Source organism: Bombina bombina, chromosome 6 (genome assembly GCF_027579735.1).
Source record: "Bombina bombina isolate aBomBom1 chromosome 6, aBomBom1.pri, whole genome shotgun sequence".
NCBI classification, from domain to species: Eukaryota; Metazoa; Chordata; class Amphibia; order Anura; family Bombinatoridae; genus Bombina; species Bombina bombina.
In genome coordinates, this window is record NC_069504.1 from 503,574,453 (window position 1) to 503,593,212 (window position 18,760).

The 18,760-nt window shown below is 38.4% G+C and overlaps 1 protein-coding gene across 1 annotated transcript in view; it reads right to left on the bottom strand.

Moving 5' to 3' along the window:
- The window catches only part of LOC128663182 (uncharacterized), an 82,254-nt gene that overhangs the window by 26,598 nt on the left and 36,896 nt on the right, over window positions 1–18,760 (bottom strand). The window contains exons 4-5 of the mRNA XM_053717385.1: window positions 6,600–6,737; window positions 6,343–6,522 (exon numbers count right to left, since the gene is read on the bottom strand). Of these exons, the coding sequence (XP_053573360.1) occupies window positions 6,343–6,522; window positions 6,600–6,737 (318 nt within the window). The remainder of the gene's footprint in view (window positions 1–6,342; window positions 6,523–6,599; window positions 6,738–18,760) is intronic.

Genomic DNA, 18,760 nt, shown 5'->3' on the forward strand with positions numbered 1-18,760 from the left:
GAACTTCAGCAAGTCGTCTTCACCACGTCTAGATGCCTAAATACATTGAGTTGCTGCCATGTGATTGTCTGATTAGCAATTTGTGTTACCAAGCAATTTAACAGGTGTACCTAATAAAGTGGCCGGTGAGTGTGTAAATATATATCTTTTGTCTGAGGAAGGGGAGTGTGTCCCCGAAACGTCACGCTTGATAATAAATATTTGATGAAAAGACCAGTGAGTGCCTTCCTTTACCATATATATATATATATATATATATATATATATATATATATATATATAAAAGGCACTCACTGAAAAAGTTAACACTTTGCTTTTAATAAATAATTAAATTAAAAATGCATGACGTTTCGGAGGCATTCCACCTCCTTTATCAAATGCGTGATACAAACATTTTGAAAAATACAAAAAGCAGTATACTGCTTTTTGTATTTTTCAAAATGTTTGTATCACGCATTTGATAAAGGAGGTGGAATGCCTCCGAAACGTCATGCATTTTTAATTTAATTATTTATTAAAAGCTAAGTCTTAACTTTTTCAGTGAGTGCCTTTTTTCTATATATGGATATTGGATTACTTTTAAGTGCACCCTGGAGGTTGCTATATTTTATGGAGTGCCTTTTCTAATGTCTTCAACTTATATATATATATATATATATATATATAAATGCACCAAAAACAGAAAATAGCGTCAGCACTGGTTTTCCTGGTCACGTAGACCCTTAGTCATGCTATGGATTATGGTAAATCACTTCCTTTTATGCCACCTGTATGCAAATTAACTTTGATTAACCATATTGGTTCTCATACCTGGGAAGTTAGAAATACCCCCTCTGCTGGTCAGGTTTCCTAGACAGCTTTCTTTACAACATTTTTTCTTTTTCCATCCAAATTCATAGTGTATATATTATTATGCTGTCCTATAGGAGAATAAATAACCATAAGATTACAACAATGTATAATTACATATATACAAGAATACATTACATTAAAAACATTATAAAAACAAATGGAGATCGTAATCTTTGTTTAAAACATTCGGATAAAGAGTTTTAAGTTGTTGTATCCCCCATACTTCCCTTTTTTCAGTAATAACTCTCCGTTACCACCTCTCCTTTGCTTGGGAATATGGTCTATCACCTGAAATCTCAGTTGGCTGACTGAATGTCCAACTGACAAAAAATGAGATGACACTGGTATCTTTACATCTAATAGATGATTTGTGGGCACTTATCCTATCTTTAATGGGATTTATAGTCTCGCCCACATAGCCCCGCCAATATGGGCATTTTAGAATGTAAACTACATATTCTGTGTCACAAGTATAAAAACCCTTGATCTCTCTTTTGTTATTATCATTGATTTGTGAAATAAATTTCCCTTTAATCATCGAGTTGCTGTCAGGGTGCCAGGAATCAGACAAGAAGTGCAAAAATAATCACACCTTTATTAATAACAAAAAATAATAAAAAGTCCACAAGTCAAATAACAAGCCAGGAGTCAAAACCAGAGCTGGTAGTCAGACGAGCCGAGTTAGGAGCCAAAGCGAATAGTCAGACAAGCCGGAATCAGGAACAAGGAAAACAGCAGAGTCAGGAACAAGCCAGGGATCAGGAACCAGGAAGTACGTCAGACAGCCAGGAAATACACAGGAACTCTCACAAACAGGTCAGAGACAACGCAAAGGCAAAGCATACTGAACAGAGGCCCTTTAAATAGTAAGTAATGACATCACAATTCTGAGACTGCATCCTGTCTCACACAGATGATGCACACCAGTCTGGCCATAAAAGGAAGTGCAGGAAATGAGCAGCATCCCCCACAATGCACCATAGTCAGCAAGAGAGGTGAGTAAAATGGCTGCCAGCAGCACATGGCAAACAAAACAGTGAAAAAACCCTGACAGTTGCATTGTGCAGAGTTTAGGTATGGATATGACCCTTTATTGGCAGTGGTTAAATAGTTAATGGTTTCTCCTCTGTGAGTACCCACGTCAGATTTTACTACTAGATCTCTGATGTTTTTTAATTAACTATTTTATATGAATTAATGGGGGGTCTACAGAATTCATCAATGTGGGGATTAGATTTACTTAGTAGGTACCAGTGTTTTCTTATAATTCTTGAGATGTTATCACTATATTGGTTATATACCAAAGAAAAAATAAAATTGTTTTTGTCTGTCTGTCTTCTACCATGTTGTTTATTATCCCTTAGTCTTTTAGGAACCATAGCCATATCATTAGTAACAGCCTGTTCACTATTGGTGATAATGGATTGGGGGTAACCTCTATCTAGAAATTTGTTTAAGTCTCATCTCCTGTAGATTCTTATCTTGCACATTTCTCACAGTCCTAAAAAACTGACTTTTAGGGATAGAGTTAAATACTCTCAGGGTGCTAACTTTCAAAGTGTAGTAAAGTGTTGCGGTCAGTTGGTTTGCAATAAAGGTCTGTGACTAAATGACCCTCCTGTTTATATTCTAATGTATCAAGGTAACTCACATTTTCTTTGGAATAATTAAGGGTAAATTGCAAACTTTTAGTATTCCTATTAAGCTCCTCTACAAATTCTTGTAAAGTCTCCAATGTGCCCCTCCATACGCCAAATATATCATCTATATAACGTAGCCAGATTTTACAATTTCCTTGGTAGTTACTGTTTGTGTAGACAAAACTATTTTCAAATTGGCTTACGAAAATATTGGCGTATGAAGGGGCCACATTGGATCCCATTGCTGTACCTTTTCTTTGTAGGTAATATGTATCTTGGAATAAAAAATAATTCAGATACAATATGATGTTAAGCATTTCTTCTATAAATTCACACTGTACTAAGAGAGGAGAAACTATTAACTATTTAACCACTGCCAATAAAGGGTCATATCCATGCCTAAACTGTGCACAGTGCAACTCGATGATTAAAGGGAAATTTATTTCACAAATCAACGATAATAAAAAAAGAGAGATCAAGGGTTTTTATACTTGTAACACAGAATATGTAGTTTACATTCTAAAATGCCCATTTGGGCAGGGCTATGTGGGCGAGACTATAAATCCCATAAAAGATAGGATAAGTGCCCACAAATCATCTATTAGATGTAAAGATATGACCTTACCAGTGTCATCTCATTTTTTGTCAGTTGGGCATTCAGTCAGCCAACTGAGATTTCAGGTGATAGACCATATTCCCAAGCAAAGGAGAGGTGGTAACAGAGAGTTATTACTGAAAAAAGGGAAGTATGGTGGATACAACAACTTAAAACTCTTTTTCCGAATGGGTTAAACAAAGATTACGATCTCCATTTGTTTTTATAATGTTTTTAATGTATTCTTGTATATATGTAATTATACATTGTTGTAATCTTATGGTTATTTATCCTCCTATAGGACAGCATAATAATATATACACTATGAATTTGGATGGAAAAAGAAAAAATGTTGTAAAGAAAGTTGTCTAGGAAACCTGACCAGCAGGGGGTATTACTAACTTCCCAGGTATGAGAACCAATATGGTTAATCAAAGTTAATTTGCATACAGGTGGTATAAAAGGAGGTGATTTACCATAATCCATAGCATGACTAAGGGTCTACGTGACTCGAAACGTTGCTGCTGTTTTTATCCTTATGTTGCTTAAATAAAGAAAGGAAGCTTTTAAAAGAAAACCAGTGCTGACACTATTTTCTGTTTTTTGTGCATTTATATTTGAGAGGTTGGCTGGCCTCTACAGTGTGCAATAATATAGGTGCTGAACTCACCGTATTTGATTTATATATATATATATATATATATATATATATATATATATACAAAACACGGAAGGGGACTGGACTGGGTACACATCCCATGACCCTACAACATGCTCAGCCCTGGGTAGATGCGGTAACTAACCCTTCCATTTTTGCTTTTAAGCTTAGCTGAGAGTATTAATTTGTTTTGTAATTTTCTGGGGTTAACTGCCTGTGACTCTGGAGACAGCACAGCTTCCTGTGAGTACCATTGAGCACCCAGGGCTAAGCATGTTGCAGGGTTCAGGGATGTGGACCCAGGTTTTTGGAAGGGACCTTGACGTGGTGCCTGGGCTTGTCCTATTTGGCCAGATGTGGTAACTAACCCTTCCATTTTTGCTTTTAATCTTAGCTGAGAGTTTGTAAGTGAGTGCTGGACTTTCTCTGTGTGTTTTGTGTATATATATATATATATATATATATATATATATATATATATATATATATATATATGTGTGTGTGTGTGTGTGTTTGTGTAAATATACACAAAATAAATACAATACCCAAAATTTCCAAAACATATACACTCAAAAATCAGATAGCACAATAATGAAACATGTATGGATAGAACAGAGTTCTGTCCCAGCTAAGCACTTGGTGCTGTATGATATCCCTCTCTTATTACACCAGTGTACAGTAACTCACTGGCATCTTTTCATACAATTTACCTATGTAAATCACACTTTGTTTTACTTTCCTCATAGTGTCTAATGTGCATACTGCCTCCGTAAGTATTCTGCAATTTACATGGTCCTGAAACATACTGCAATGTGATTGATTAGGTTCAGTCAAGAGTTAATTTATATCTGGTTTCTGATTGACCTTAGCAAAGAAGACCAAGCAAACATACTCAAGAAGCTTTTCATGGAGTGTATCCATGGACTTTTTTTGCACTTGCAAAACCCTACACATGCTACAGTAGGCGATATATACAATGCATATATACAAAAATTGATTTAAAAAATAGAAACACTCTCATATAATTACTAAGGCTGTTTTCCTATATATTTGTAGTCGACCTTGCTTTATTTATATGATTATATGGATTAGTGAGTCCGAATCTCAACCCTATAGTTTTAATAAATTTAGCAAGAAAAGCCTGAGAAGCCTTAATATATGCACAAAATGTTGCATGCATGAAGCATCCCCAAGACCACAAAACGGACAATGGTCTAAACAATATTGCATATAGCAGATAAGGAGAACTTGTTTCCAATTCATGCCTAGCTGAGGTTTAGTTCATATGTCTATGTATCAAGAAGTCAGAAATTGTTCTGCTTCATATGCCTGTATATTGTTTAAGTAACCAGCAGAGGATACTACCTAAAATAAATTATAATAACACCTTTTGGGCACACACTTGTTAATGCTAAATAGCAGTGCAAATTGTACATGTAGATGAGACCAAAATACCACATACCCTCATTAAGAAGTATATATACAAAAAACAAATCAGACTGCTGAGGTGTCTGAGAATATCAATGAATATTCCATACAAGTGGATCAAATTTCAAAATTCACTAACAAACTCGTCCAATTCAACTGGGTAACTGGTCTACAACTGAGAAGCCCATTGTAGCACACTCTGTGAGTAAAAAGATCCCTGTAGTAATTACCACTATGATTAGGTGAGCCCCACAAGTGTGGGTAATTGTTAGGCTTATCACATATGCACTCTCACAGAATGGATTACCACAATTATTGTCACATAAAGGTTCAAGGGCTACAGTCTTCCTCCGGATGTATACTAGTGTGATCAAAATATAACAAGATTAAAGTGAACACAAAGGGGTAGATTTAACAAGTAGCGGATGCTGCTTTTACGCCCAGCGTTTCAGGCTCGCCTGAATTGGAATTTAAGAAGCATTGTTCGGAAGACGGCTGCTCCTTAACTTCTCGTCACCTTTTAGGTGGTGGACTGCAATCATCCCGATCCGATCAGGATGACTGACACTACCTGCTAGCGGCCGATTGGCCGCATGTGAGCAGGGGGCAGCATTGCACAAGCATTTCATCAGAAATGCTTGTGCAATGTTAAATGCCGACAGCAAATGCTTTCGGCATTTAGCGTTGTCCGCTCGGCACATGATAAATTGACCCTAAATTTTTCAGACATACCTCAGCAGACACACGCCTGACGGCTGTTTCGCCTGAGCTTTTTCAAAGGCACCTTTTGAAATTTGATCCACTTGTATGGAATATTCATTGATATTCTAATACACATCAGCAGTCCTGTTTTGTTGTTTTTTTTGTAATATATTATTTTTTAATGAGGGTGTCTCTACCCATTTTTAAAATCTGGGTGAATTAAAGGTTAAGTTTTATTTTTTTTATTTTTTTTTTCTCATATACCATTTGCACTGCTATTTAGCATTAACAAGTGTGTGCCTAAAACGTGTTTTTTTTTCCTTTTCTTTTTGGTATTATTAACTCTTTACATGTCTCGTTTGCATTTTATGAATGAGGCAATTTGGGTCTGGATTGATACTGATATATGGTTATTTGCTTGTATTCAGAACCTCTTTTTGTAGGTGTTATTTAATACCTAAAATTACCTGCTGCTTCTGAATCCTTAGCTTTGTTAATACAGGCAAGACCTGAGGGGAACGGAAGCTCTGTTTCTTTAAGAGGGTTTCGGCCTGGTTCCAGGACACCTTCATCAGGTACCCCCTGACAAAGGACTGCATGCGTTCCATAAGTATTGTGCGGTACTCTGTCATTGCTTCACTGGCTTCCTAAGGAGAACATGAATGTGAGATAAAAAGAGATGGATAAGAAAAGATGTGCAGTGGGCTGAAAGACATTTACTCACCTTGTACTTATGTCCGGATATCCTACCCTGGCGTGCCGCCTGTTGTAGAACCCGTCTGTTGTGCCTCTCATCCTTATTGGTAAACATCACTGTGAGGTGGGGCCATTCACTAGAAGCATAGGGCAGGGGACCATTGTTCTGTATACACACAGACCAAGTGTGTTATTCATTTAATGCTGGCATAGTATAACTGTAAATGCTCCTGTCACAGTGTTCTACTGTAGCATGTAGAGGAATTGGCATACTGATGCATGGGCTCTGTCCCAGATAGAATAGTTCTTTAAGCAATTTATTTGCAGTACAATAAGCCATTTGCAAATGAAAACCTGTCAGATACTCAGGTCCTGATGGTCAAAACCCGCTGCTATGGAGAGATTTCACACAAATTAATTGAAATTATTTTAGACTTTATAATGTAAAATAGGAGTTTCTCCTTCCCATACAGTACATAACCATTCATAGTGAGAAAAACATCTCTCATGGATAAATTTGTGTTTCTAATATTCTTTGAGAGAGCACACTGTACAGACGAGAAATCTTAGATCATCTCGCTTGAGTGGAGAGCTTTAGATAATCAGGCCCTCAGTATTGGGAACCCTCATCAGCAGTATTCAAATCCCTCAGAAAATATTTTTTTGCCCCCATCCTAGTTATTGAATTCCTGAATCACTGTGCCCAGCATATTTTAGCCTTTTTCAGGGCTTTTTTGGAATCTTTATCTTGTGCATGCTCAGATTTGAATAAATAGGAGGTTTATTTTGACCTAATTGTGAGGGGTAGTTCTATAATATGAAACTATCCCACTCTGATTCAATTGCAATTGTATTATTTATTCATTTTACAACAAATCAATGGTTGCATGAGCCCTACATGTGTCTCTGGTCTCCAGTTTTGAGAAAGATAAAGGCATTAAGCTAAAATTGTTGGGATGGGCAGGACGCTGAGATCAATTCACACTTTTAAAATACAAGATGTTCCTATCTAAAATAGAATCAATAAAATGTGTTTTTTTCATGATTACAATTAGGTGTTTGGATACTTAAAGGAACATTAAACACTTTGAGATGTTAATATAAAATGATAAATCGTATATATAAAAACAACTCTGCAATATACTTTCATTATTTATTTTGGCCCCTTTTTCTGTAACTAAATTCTGAAATTATGAGCTTTTCAGTTCCTGTTAGAAGTAGATGTGTGGAACACTGTTACATTCCACACAGCCATTGGCTGCACACTCTAGTGACCTTTTTATAACTTTCTCTAATTGGCCACAGCAGAGAAGGTAACCTAAGTTACAACATGGCAGCTCCCATTGTTTTATAGACATTAAAAGTTTACACTTATTATGACAATATTTAAACAGCTAATGAAACTTTATCAAAAATGCATCTACATGTTATTCTTAGACTAATCTTTTCTTTGAATGTATAATTATATCTAGTATTTATTTAATGTTTAATGTCTCTTTAAAACATATTAATCAAAAATTAACATGAAATTATAGGAATAAGTTAATTATAGACATCTTGACATTGTTAGGACTCTCAATGAAACTTCAATTAGAAACACAAGGCACTTGAAGTAAAAATCAGTGTGATGCTAGACATCCCCCCTTTCCATTGGCTGTGTTGTTGTTTTTTCTCTAACAAGCTTTATTGATTAACTCTTAAGCTGTACAGAAAAAATGGTAATAAATAAAGATAGATTGTGTATTTACATGACTGTTCATACAGCGCATCACATCAACCATAACTGTAAAGGGATCTTAGAACAAAACTTTCCAAGATAATAACTTAATATCTATGGAATGCATAGGTTCAAACAGAACCCCTTGAAGAACTTTAAGAACTAAATTCAAACTCCATGGAGGAGCAATTGGTTTAAACACAGGCCTGATTCTAATCAAAGCCTGACAAAAATATTGAATATCTGGTACATCTGTCAGATGCTTGTGCAACAAAATAGACAAGGCAGAGATCTGACCCTTTAGGGAACTCATTGATCAAACCTTCTCCAATTCTTCTTGGAGAAAAGACAAAATCCTGGGAATCCTAACTCTATTCCATGAGTAACCCTTGGATTCACACCAGTAAAGATATGTATGCTCTATCTTATGGTAAATCTTCCTAGTTACAGGCTTACATGCCTGAATTAAGGTATCTATGACCGAATCAGAGAAATATCGCTTGTATAAGATCAAGCGTCCAATCTCCAAGCAATCAGCTTCAAAGAAACTAGATTTGGGTGGAAGAAGGGACCCTGAATAAGAGGTCCTTCCTCAACGGAAGTGTCCAGGTTGCAGAGATGACCTGTCCACTGGATCGGCCTACCAAATCCTGCGAGGCCACGCAGAAGCGAGGAGGATCACTGATGCCTCCTCCGATATGATTTGAGCACCCGGGAAAGAAACGCAAACGGGGGAAATAGATATTCTAGGCTGAAGGACCAAAGAACTGTCAAGGCAGCTATCAGCTTGGACTGGGGGTTCGAGACCTGGACCCGTATCCCAGAAGCCTGGCATTCCGACAAGATGCCATGAGATCCAACTCCAGCCGACCCCCTTTGAGAATCAGGTTAGAGAATACTCCTGGATGGAGTTCCCAATCTCCTGGATGAAAAGTCTGTCTACTCAGAAAATCTGTTTCCCAAGTGTCCACCCCTGGGATATGGACCGCTGACAGATAGCAAGAATGAGCCTCCGCCCACTGGATAATCTTGGCTACCTCAGCCATCGTCAAGGAACACCTCGTTCCTCCCTGATGATTGATGTAAGACCGTCGTCATATTGTCCGTCTGAAAACAGATGAAACTGGACAGAAGCCAACAGAGGCCAGACCAGAAGGGCCTTGAAGCTCGCTCTCAGATCCAGGAAGTCTATAAAAAGAACAGAGTCCGCCTGAGTCCACACTCTGCTAAACCAGTTCCCTGGGATTGGTGATCCAGAGACAACCACCATAGAAGAGAGTCCCTTGTCTCCTGACCCAGAGGTATTTGAGGAGACAAGTCTGCATAGTCTCCGTTCCATTGCCTGAGTATGCTTAACTGCATAGGTCTGAAGTGGAACAAACAAACAGGATTTTAAGGGTCACAAGGCGCTGTTCATTTTATCAACCTTGAAAGGATGAAAGGTTGAGTGGACCTCACCGGGGATTGAACCTGCAACCCTTGGGTTGTTACAGAGCTCAGCTACAGTGCCTTAGCATGCTGAGTTATCTGTCCAGCTATTGTCCATTACCGTCACCATCAGCCCGATTACTTCTATGTACTGAGCCACTGAAGGCCGAGAAGTGGACTGAAGGACTAGACCAGTAATGATAGAACTTGATTTCCTGACTTCAGTCAGAAAAATCTTCATTGATATGGAATTTGTCATGATTCCCAAGAAAGCTACCCTTGTGCTTGGGACTAAGGAACACTTTTCCAAAGACACCTTCCACCCTTGAGATCACGGGAAGTATAACACCATGTCCGTGTAAATCTTGCTTGCTGTAAGGATGAAGCCTGGACTAGGATATCAGCCAGATAGGGCGCCATTGCAATGCCCCGTAACTAAAGCACCGCCAACATCGATCCCAGAGCCTCCATAAGAACTCAGAACTGTGGCAAGACCGAAAGGAGGGACCACGAACAGGAAGAGTTTAGCCAGAAAGGCAAACCCTAGAACTTGAGATGATTCTCGTGAACGGCACATGAAAGCACTTGTCCTTTAATCCCCAGTTGTCATAAATTGACTTTCTAGGATCAAGGGAGGAATGGAACAAATTAATAGTTTCAATCCTGAAGGACAGTACCCTTCTTAAAAAATGGTCTGAAGATTCTACTTTTTTGAGAATCACAACCCGATCAGTAACCCCAGATCCTGTACCAGTATTAGAACTGAAACAATCACTCCCAGGTCTGAGAGGTCTCCTACGCAGTGTAAGGATGTCTCACCTTTTGTCTGATCTTCAGACAATCTTGAAAGCAGAAACTGCCTCTGAGAGGAAAACATTTGAGCTCAAAACCAACTTGAGCGAAAACGGGAAGTCAACCCCCTACAAGATCCAGTTCCGGACCGGGGCATGTTCTCCATGCTGTCTTTGATTTAACAGCAGGCTATATGTCTTTTTTTTTTTTTTTTTTATTTCCTCAAGCCAGGTCCCAACAACGTTTCTTAGTTTTAGAACATATATCCGTAAAACAAGGCTCTAACCATAAGGTCCCAAGAGCTGGCACAGAGCCACCTATGCTCCCAGTTTGATAACTGGAAGGGAAGAAATCGAAATAAAGGAATTAGCCAATGTGAAAGCTTTATCCAGTCCTGGATTTTATCCAGGGAAGCTACTGACTAATAGCATTAGACAATGCATCAAGCCGCTATGCCGTCACACTAGTGACGGTAGCAAAATACACAGATGGTTGCCATTGTAAACCCTGGTGTGTTCCATAGGACTATCCTATAAGGGTATAGAAGTTCTTGTAGTGAAGTTGAAACTACTCCTTCCCCCCTAAGGAACGTCGTCCAGCCTCAATAGCTGAGTCGGCTATGAGAAACAGTCTTGTAAATATAGGGAATGCCTAAGGTACCACTCCATCTGAAACTGAGATTCTCAGTAACATGAAGGAACAATTTAGAATAGCAATTCCTCTAGCAATGCTTTTACCTCGTGGAAAAATATAGAAAGCATCATAACCCCGAGTGGAGTGTGAAGGAACGCAGGGCACTGCATGTAAGCCATAAAATTTGGACGGAAAGTATAGGAAAAATTTGTGGCCATTGGTAATAGACTCCCAAACAGCAATCGCCGTAGAGGGAGTAAATTCCAAAAGAGAAAATAAATTGTTTCACATAGGAAATGATACTGTGCCCTTAAATCTGAAAAGAAACTCCATTCTTGTGTGCGTTTATTTCATCCTCAGTCACAAGGGATGAATTAACAAATAAACAGCTGAAATTCATTTATTATAATGTACACAGAACAAAATGTTACTGTCTCTTTAAATCTTAAAGTAACTCATTTTTGTATATTTTTGTACCATCCTACGTCACAAAGGATGAATTAACAAATAAACAGCCGCAATTCTGTTAATAAAAGTTACACAGAATTTTTTTTTACTGTCTCTTTAAATTTTAAAAGAACATCTCATTTCTGTTGTGCAGAACAATCCAATAAGAATATCAATATTGCTGCAAAGAAATATCGCTATGTACATCAAAAAGCAATGTCTTTGCAAGGAACCGCAGAGCACTGCCTGTGGTTCATAAAATTATTCTGGAAACTATAGTAGAAAATTGTGGCATGGATTGACCGGTGTCACCAGACTCTTAACAGCAATAGCTATAAAAGGAGTATATATAATAAAAAAGTGACACATAAAAAACAGTACTGTTTCTTTAAATGTTAAAATAACATTATCTTTTGAGTGCTTTTGTAGTATCCTATCACAAGGATGAACGAACCCAAGCAACTGAATCTATCTAATAAAGATCACAGATAAAAAACTTTACTGTCTTTAAAGTTTAAAAATCACATTGTGTTTATTGTGTGCTTTGCAAACTGACATTCAATTAGTAAGCAAACAGTTCTGGACCTACTGAACCAGTTTAAAAATCACATTGTGCTTATTGTGTGCTTTGCAAACTGACATTTACTTAGGAAGCAAACAGTTCTGGGCCTACTGAACCTCAGCTATTGTGCTGAAGGTGCCCAGGTGTCCAAGTTAACAGTATAACAATCAGGGACCTTTTAACACGTCTGACACATGATGCATTTAGGTCTAGCACTGATCGCTATATAGCCGTGTGAAACGCTCAACCCTCCGATATCATAATGGAGGTATAGAGCGCAAATAACAATGCTCGTAAAGCTCCAAAACGGCGGGAAGATAACTCCGCCCATCGTGGGCGTCACCGTACTCAATCTCCCGGTTGCCATTAAGATCTTATAGATCTGACACCGGGAGACCGGGAGATATAACAACTAAGCCGAACTGTAGAAAAATATAGCAGAGTATGCTACCGCATGTCAGGTAGCTCTATCTCTGCTCTAAATGTTCTGTTTGGCACCAGAAAATAAAGTTAGCCGTCTCCCGGTCGGCATATTTTATGTTAAAACTGCCGGGAGTAAAATAACACTGATTCCATCTCAGCCCCAGTGTCGGTATAAAATATCTCTCCCTCAAAAAGAGACCACAGTCCCATCACAATAAAGAGCCCAATCTTTATCTTAGCCCTTGACATGTGATGGTATGTAATGTAGTGCTCACTTTCTTCTGAGAGAATGATGTCCCCAGAAATAATAAAGTTAGCACTTACCTTGAATGCTGTGCGACAACATGGCAGTCCAGCAGGTGTAAGAGGTCCTCTCCCTCCCATAGCCCTGTGGAACAAGATAAGCCTGAGTTAAATGTGCTTAGGCTATCTGGATTAGGGCAGCAAATATATATAGGAGGCGCAGTGAGAATTATGTCCCACCAGTTCCTATTGCTTCAAAGCCACCAAATGCTCTACTATAGAGACTGATCTGGTCTAGGGTACACCCTGGAACAAAGTAGCACTCTCTGGCACTACTTTAAAAATAATAAACTCTTGATTGAAGAATCTTTTCTAACACCTCACTTTGCCATCTCCTATCACTTACGCAGGCAAAGAGTATGACTGGAGTGGGAGGGAGGAGCTATATGTACAGCTCTACTGTGGTGCTCTTTGCCTCCTCCTGCTGGCTGACCAGAAGGCGTAATCCCACAAGTAAGGATGAAATCCATGGACTCATCGTGTCTTTAAAAAGAAAAGCCCTTATGGGCCAGGATCACCCAGCAGGATTATGGATTGAGTCCAAGCCAAACATCCATCAAAGTTCAAGTTTATGTACTTGCAGATAATGGTATAGCTCAAGCTGAAGTAGATCTGAGACCTGTGTAGACCAATCTAATCTGGTGGGAGCTACATTTGTTTTTGAATGTATAGGAATACGTTTTTTTAGCACTGTTAATACACATGATTAGTAAAAGGGAGTGTTTTGCTTTACATTTTGGTAGGGAGCGAAACAATAATATCCCAGGGTCGTTTGGGATAGTAACACCAAATATATCAGACATAACAGATAATATCTCAGACCAAAAGCTTTGCAAGCAGGGACAAGACCACCATATGTGTAGCATTAAACCTGACAAAAGCCTGTTTAATGAATATAGGAACTCTCAGATATAGGATGTTACAGAATTATCATAAATATAATAATTATAAAAAGCATTATAACTCACACTGGGTGTATACACTACAGGGAATGCAGAATTATTAGGCAAATGAGTATTTTGACCACATCATCCTCTTTATGCATGTTGTCTTACTCCAAGCTGTATAGGCTCGAAAGCCTACTACCAATTAAGCATATTAGGTGATGTGCATCTCTGTAATGAGAAGGGGTGTGGTCTAATGACATCAACACCCTATATCAGGTGTGCATAATTATTAGGCAACTTACTTTCCTTTGGCAAAATGGGTCAAAAGAAGGACTTGACAGGCTCAGAAAAGTCAAAAATAGTGAGATATCTTGCAGAGGGATGCAGCACTCTTAAAATTGCAAAGCTTCTGAAGCGTGATCATCGAACAATCAAGCGTTTCATTCAAAATAGTCAACAGGGTCGCAAGAAGCGTGTGGAAAAACCAAGGCGCAAAATAACTGCCCATGAACTGAGAAAAGTCAAGCATGCAGCTGCCAAGATGCCACTTGCCACCAGTTTGGCCATATTTCAGAGCTGCAACATCACTGGAGTGCCCAAAAGCACAAGGTGTGCAATACTCAGAGACATGGCCAAGGTAAGAAAGGCTGAAAGAAGACCACCACTGAACAAGACACACAAGCTGAAACGTCAAGACTGGGCCAAGAAATATCTCAAGACTGATTTTTCTAAGGTTTTATGGACTGATGAAATGAGAGTGAGTCTTGATGGAAAAAAAGAGTACTGGATGCTCCGATAAAATTTAACAAATTTATTGATACTTCATTAAAACAACAAAATCATGGAGAAGCAGATAGACACGATTGCAGGCGCAGCACCAGGGCTTACGCGTTTCGGCTGTGAAGCCTTAATCATAGCATACAGGTGCTGGGCCTGACAGGTGCACTTAACACCTTAGGTTGATTCTCATTGGTTAAAAGAAAATTTAAAAGAAAAACAACCCGCCCGCTTGGAAGTGTCATAGACTGAATATAGTGTTAGAGAAGCAAATAACAATATCACAACTGGCATATATACAATGAATAAATGCAAAAAAAACCCCTATACATGCAAAAAAAACAATTCAAATGCTGTTTAAAGCTAAAACTAAGATAAGATGATTTGAGGACAAAACACTGAATGTACATGAAATAGGGGGAAAAAATGAGAGACAAAGGTACTGAAAATACAAGAGAGTGGTATACTATAAATATCCACAAATACTATAATGCTAAACAAGTGTCAGTACCTACTAAGTCTGTGAGTATGACTTGCAATAAAATAATCATCAAAGGAATCAGGATTGCTAGTGCGAGCATACACGAAGTGTACATCATGATATATAATATAGAATGTATATTCGCAAAACGAAACAATAGTAAATAAAGTTCAAAAAACTAACTGAATAGTAAACTAGATATATCATCTGTATCTAACCTGATGTAGTGTGATGAAAAAAGAAGAAAAGAGGTATGAAAAAATGGCGTACAAAAAGGCTATCTAAGAGTGTGGCACTCAAACCCAGGGGAGATAACAAAGAACTGGAATTATTCCCAGTAATTTATTAAATCATACCTGGAGTTAAGTCCTTTAGGTATTCTGGTGTCAAGTTTAAACATCCAGAATGCCTCTCGTTTGGCCAGTAGTTTGCTGAGGTTGCCACCTCTACTAGGCAGAACAACTTTTTCAATGATGCACCATTTCAATGATCTAAGATTATTGCCATGTTTGCCATAGAAATGGAGTACCAACGGAGTAGTGGCTTTTCCTATGTTAAAAGATGACAAATGTTCTCTAAATCTGGAGTTCATATCCCTAGAGGTGAGTCCTACATACTGCAGATGGCATTCGGTGCAAGAAATGAGATATATGACATTGCTAGCTGTACAATTGAGACAAGTTTTGATGTCAAATGTTTCATCTGTGAATTTGACATCACAACAACATTCTGTTTTAGCTTTAGGCTTAGGCAATTTAATCTTTTTCAAACACTTATAGATGTAAATCGTCTCATAAGAAACCTGACCCTGAAAAAAAAAAATTTCAGTACACATACTGCGTCAGTTGAACGAGCTACATCTATACCATTCATGACTAATAACATCAGTGATTTTGCAGAAATGTGTGACGTAGTTGCCCTTCAAACCCTAGCAACTGAGTCTAGCACAGATACAGATTTCACCAACAGAGGTACCACACTCATGGAGAAATCCAATTTCTATCCTATTATGAGTAGAGGCCAAATTTTAGAAACTTACCAACAGAGAGTTGAGATGGACTTAATTAAGCTTCAAAAAGAAACCAAGAAAGTTAAACAAAATCTTACACTTAAACAGAAAAATGCCCTAGCTGAACTTAGGGGTAACAATCAGATAGTCATACGCCCCGCCGATAAAGGCGGGGCAGTAGTCGTAATGAACAGGAGTGATTATATTGCTGAGGCTAAACGTCAGCTTCATAATACAGACAACTATGAAAAACTCCATAGGGATCCTACTAACATCTTTAAATCACAATTGAAACACATTTTGGATGATGGTAGGGAACAGGGTTTCCTGGATGATAAGACTGTCAAATATCTAGATGTACAATTTCCAAGGATCCCCTGTTTCCATCATTTCCCAAAAGTACACAAAAGCATTACACAAGTACAAGGCAGACCCATTGTGAGTGGGATCGACTCCCTTTTGGAGCACCTCTCACAGTGGGTCGATTCGATTTTACAACCTATGGTACTATCCCTAGTGTCATATGTTCGTGACACAAAGCATATAATCAATATTCTGGAGACGTTTCAATGGAAGGATGAATACGCATGGTTAACCATAGATGCAGTAGCCCTTTATTCATCTATACCTCATACGCAAGGCCTGCAAGCAATTTCCTCCTTCCTCCAAAATCACAGCGACTTTTCCCCAGAGTTCCAAAATTTTGTCATCACTGTAATTGAGTTCCTTCTTACACACAATTTTTTCAGGTTTGAGGGAGAGTTCTATCTCCAGAGATGTGGCACGGCCATGGGAGCCAAGTTTGCTCCCTCGTACGCCAACCTCTACCTAGGTTGGTGGGAGCTGTGCCACATCTTTGGAGATGGGAATCCCTTCAAACAGGACATCAAATTTTACAGGAGGTACATCGATGACCTCCTCTTGGTATGGTCAGGTAGTCAGTCAGATGTGCCACTCTTTTTGGAATTTCTGAATTCTAACGATTTGAATCTAAAATTCACCTATGAGGTACATAACACGCACATTAATTTTTTGGATCTCACTCTCACAGGTGCCCAGGACAGTGGTGTCTCCATGAGTGTGTATCGTAAACCCATATCTGGGAATACCCTGTTGCACGGCAACAGCAGTCATCCCATACAAATGAGATTCGCTGTTGCCAAGGGACAATTTACCAGATTAAAGAGAAATTGTTCTGACAGAGCTACTTATGACAAAGAAGCTGATTCTCTGTCAGTAAGACTTCGAGAAAGAGGGTATCCTTCACACGATGTTACAAGGGCCAAAAGGTCCCTTGAACATATAGATAGGAAGACACTCTTACAAGATAAACCAAAGTGTGACAGGTCAAAATCGTCCCAAGGAGTTTACTTCGTCACACAGTTCAGCACAGAGTACAACAAAGTATGCAGCATAGTTAAAAAACACTTCGCTTTACTGGCTGCAGATGACAAACTAGTGACTACAGTTGAGAAGGGGCTCAAATGTTCCTATAGAAAAAGTAACACACTAGGGGGCATCCTAGCACCTACAGAACTTAAAAAGATTGAGACTAACCAAAGCTCTTGGTTGAGACATTGTGGGATGTTTAAGTGTGGCAGCAGACGTTGTAAACCCTGTGACTTTGTTCAGGTCACCAATAATTTTACGTCTTATACTACTGGCCAAACATTTGACATCAAAACTTGTCTCAATTGTACAGCTAGCAATGTCATATATCTCATTTCTTGCACCGAATGCCATCTGCAGTATGTAGGACTCACCTCTAGGGATATGAACTCCAGATTTAGAGAACATTTGTCATCTTTTAACATAGGAAAAGCCACTACTCCGTTGGTACTCCATTTCTAGGGCAAACATGGCAATAATCTTAGATCATTGAAATGGTGCATCATTGAAAAAGTTGTTCTGCCTAGTAGAGGTGGCAACCTCAGCAAACTACTGGCCAAACGAGAGGCATTCTGGATGTTTAAACTTGACACCAGAATACCTAAAGGACTTAACTCCAGGTATGATTTAATAAATTACTGGGAATAATTCCAGTTCTTTGTTATCTCCCCTGGGTTTGAGTGCCACACTCTTAGATAGCCTTTTTGTACGCCATTTTTTCATACCTCTTTTCTTCTTTTTTCATCACACTACATCAGGTTAGATACAGATGATATATCTAGTTTACTATTCAGTTAGTTTTTTGAACTTTATTTACTATTGTTTCGTTTTGCGAATATACATTCTATATTATATATCATGATGTACACTTCGTGTATGCTCGCACTAGCAATCCTGATTCCTTTGATGATTATTTTATTGCAAGTCATACTCACAGACTTAGTAGGTACTGACACTTGTTTAGCATTATAGTATTTGTGGATATTTATAGTATACCACTCTCTTGTATTTTCAGTACCTTTGTCTCTCATTTTTTTCCCCTATTTCATGTACATTCAGTGTTTTGTCCTCAAATCATCTTATCTTAGTTTTAGCTTTAAACAGCATTTGAATTGTTTTTTTTGCATGTATATGGTTTTTTTTGCATTTATTCATTGTATATATGCCAGTTGTGATATTGTTATTTGCTTCTCTAACACTATATTCAGTCTATGACACTTCCAAGCGGGCGGGTTGTTTTTCTTTTAAATTTTCTTTTAACCAATGAGAATCAACCTAAGGTGTTAAGTGCACCTGTCAGGCCCAGCACCTGTATGCTATGATTAAGGCTTCACAGCCGAA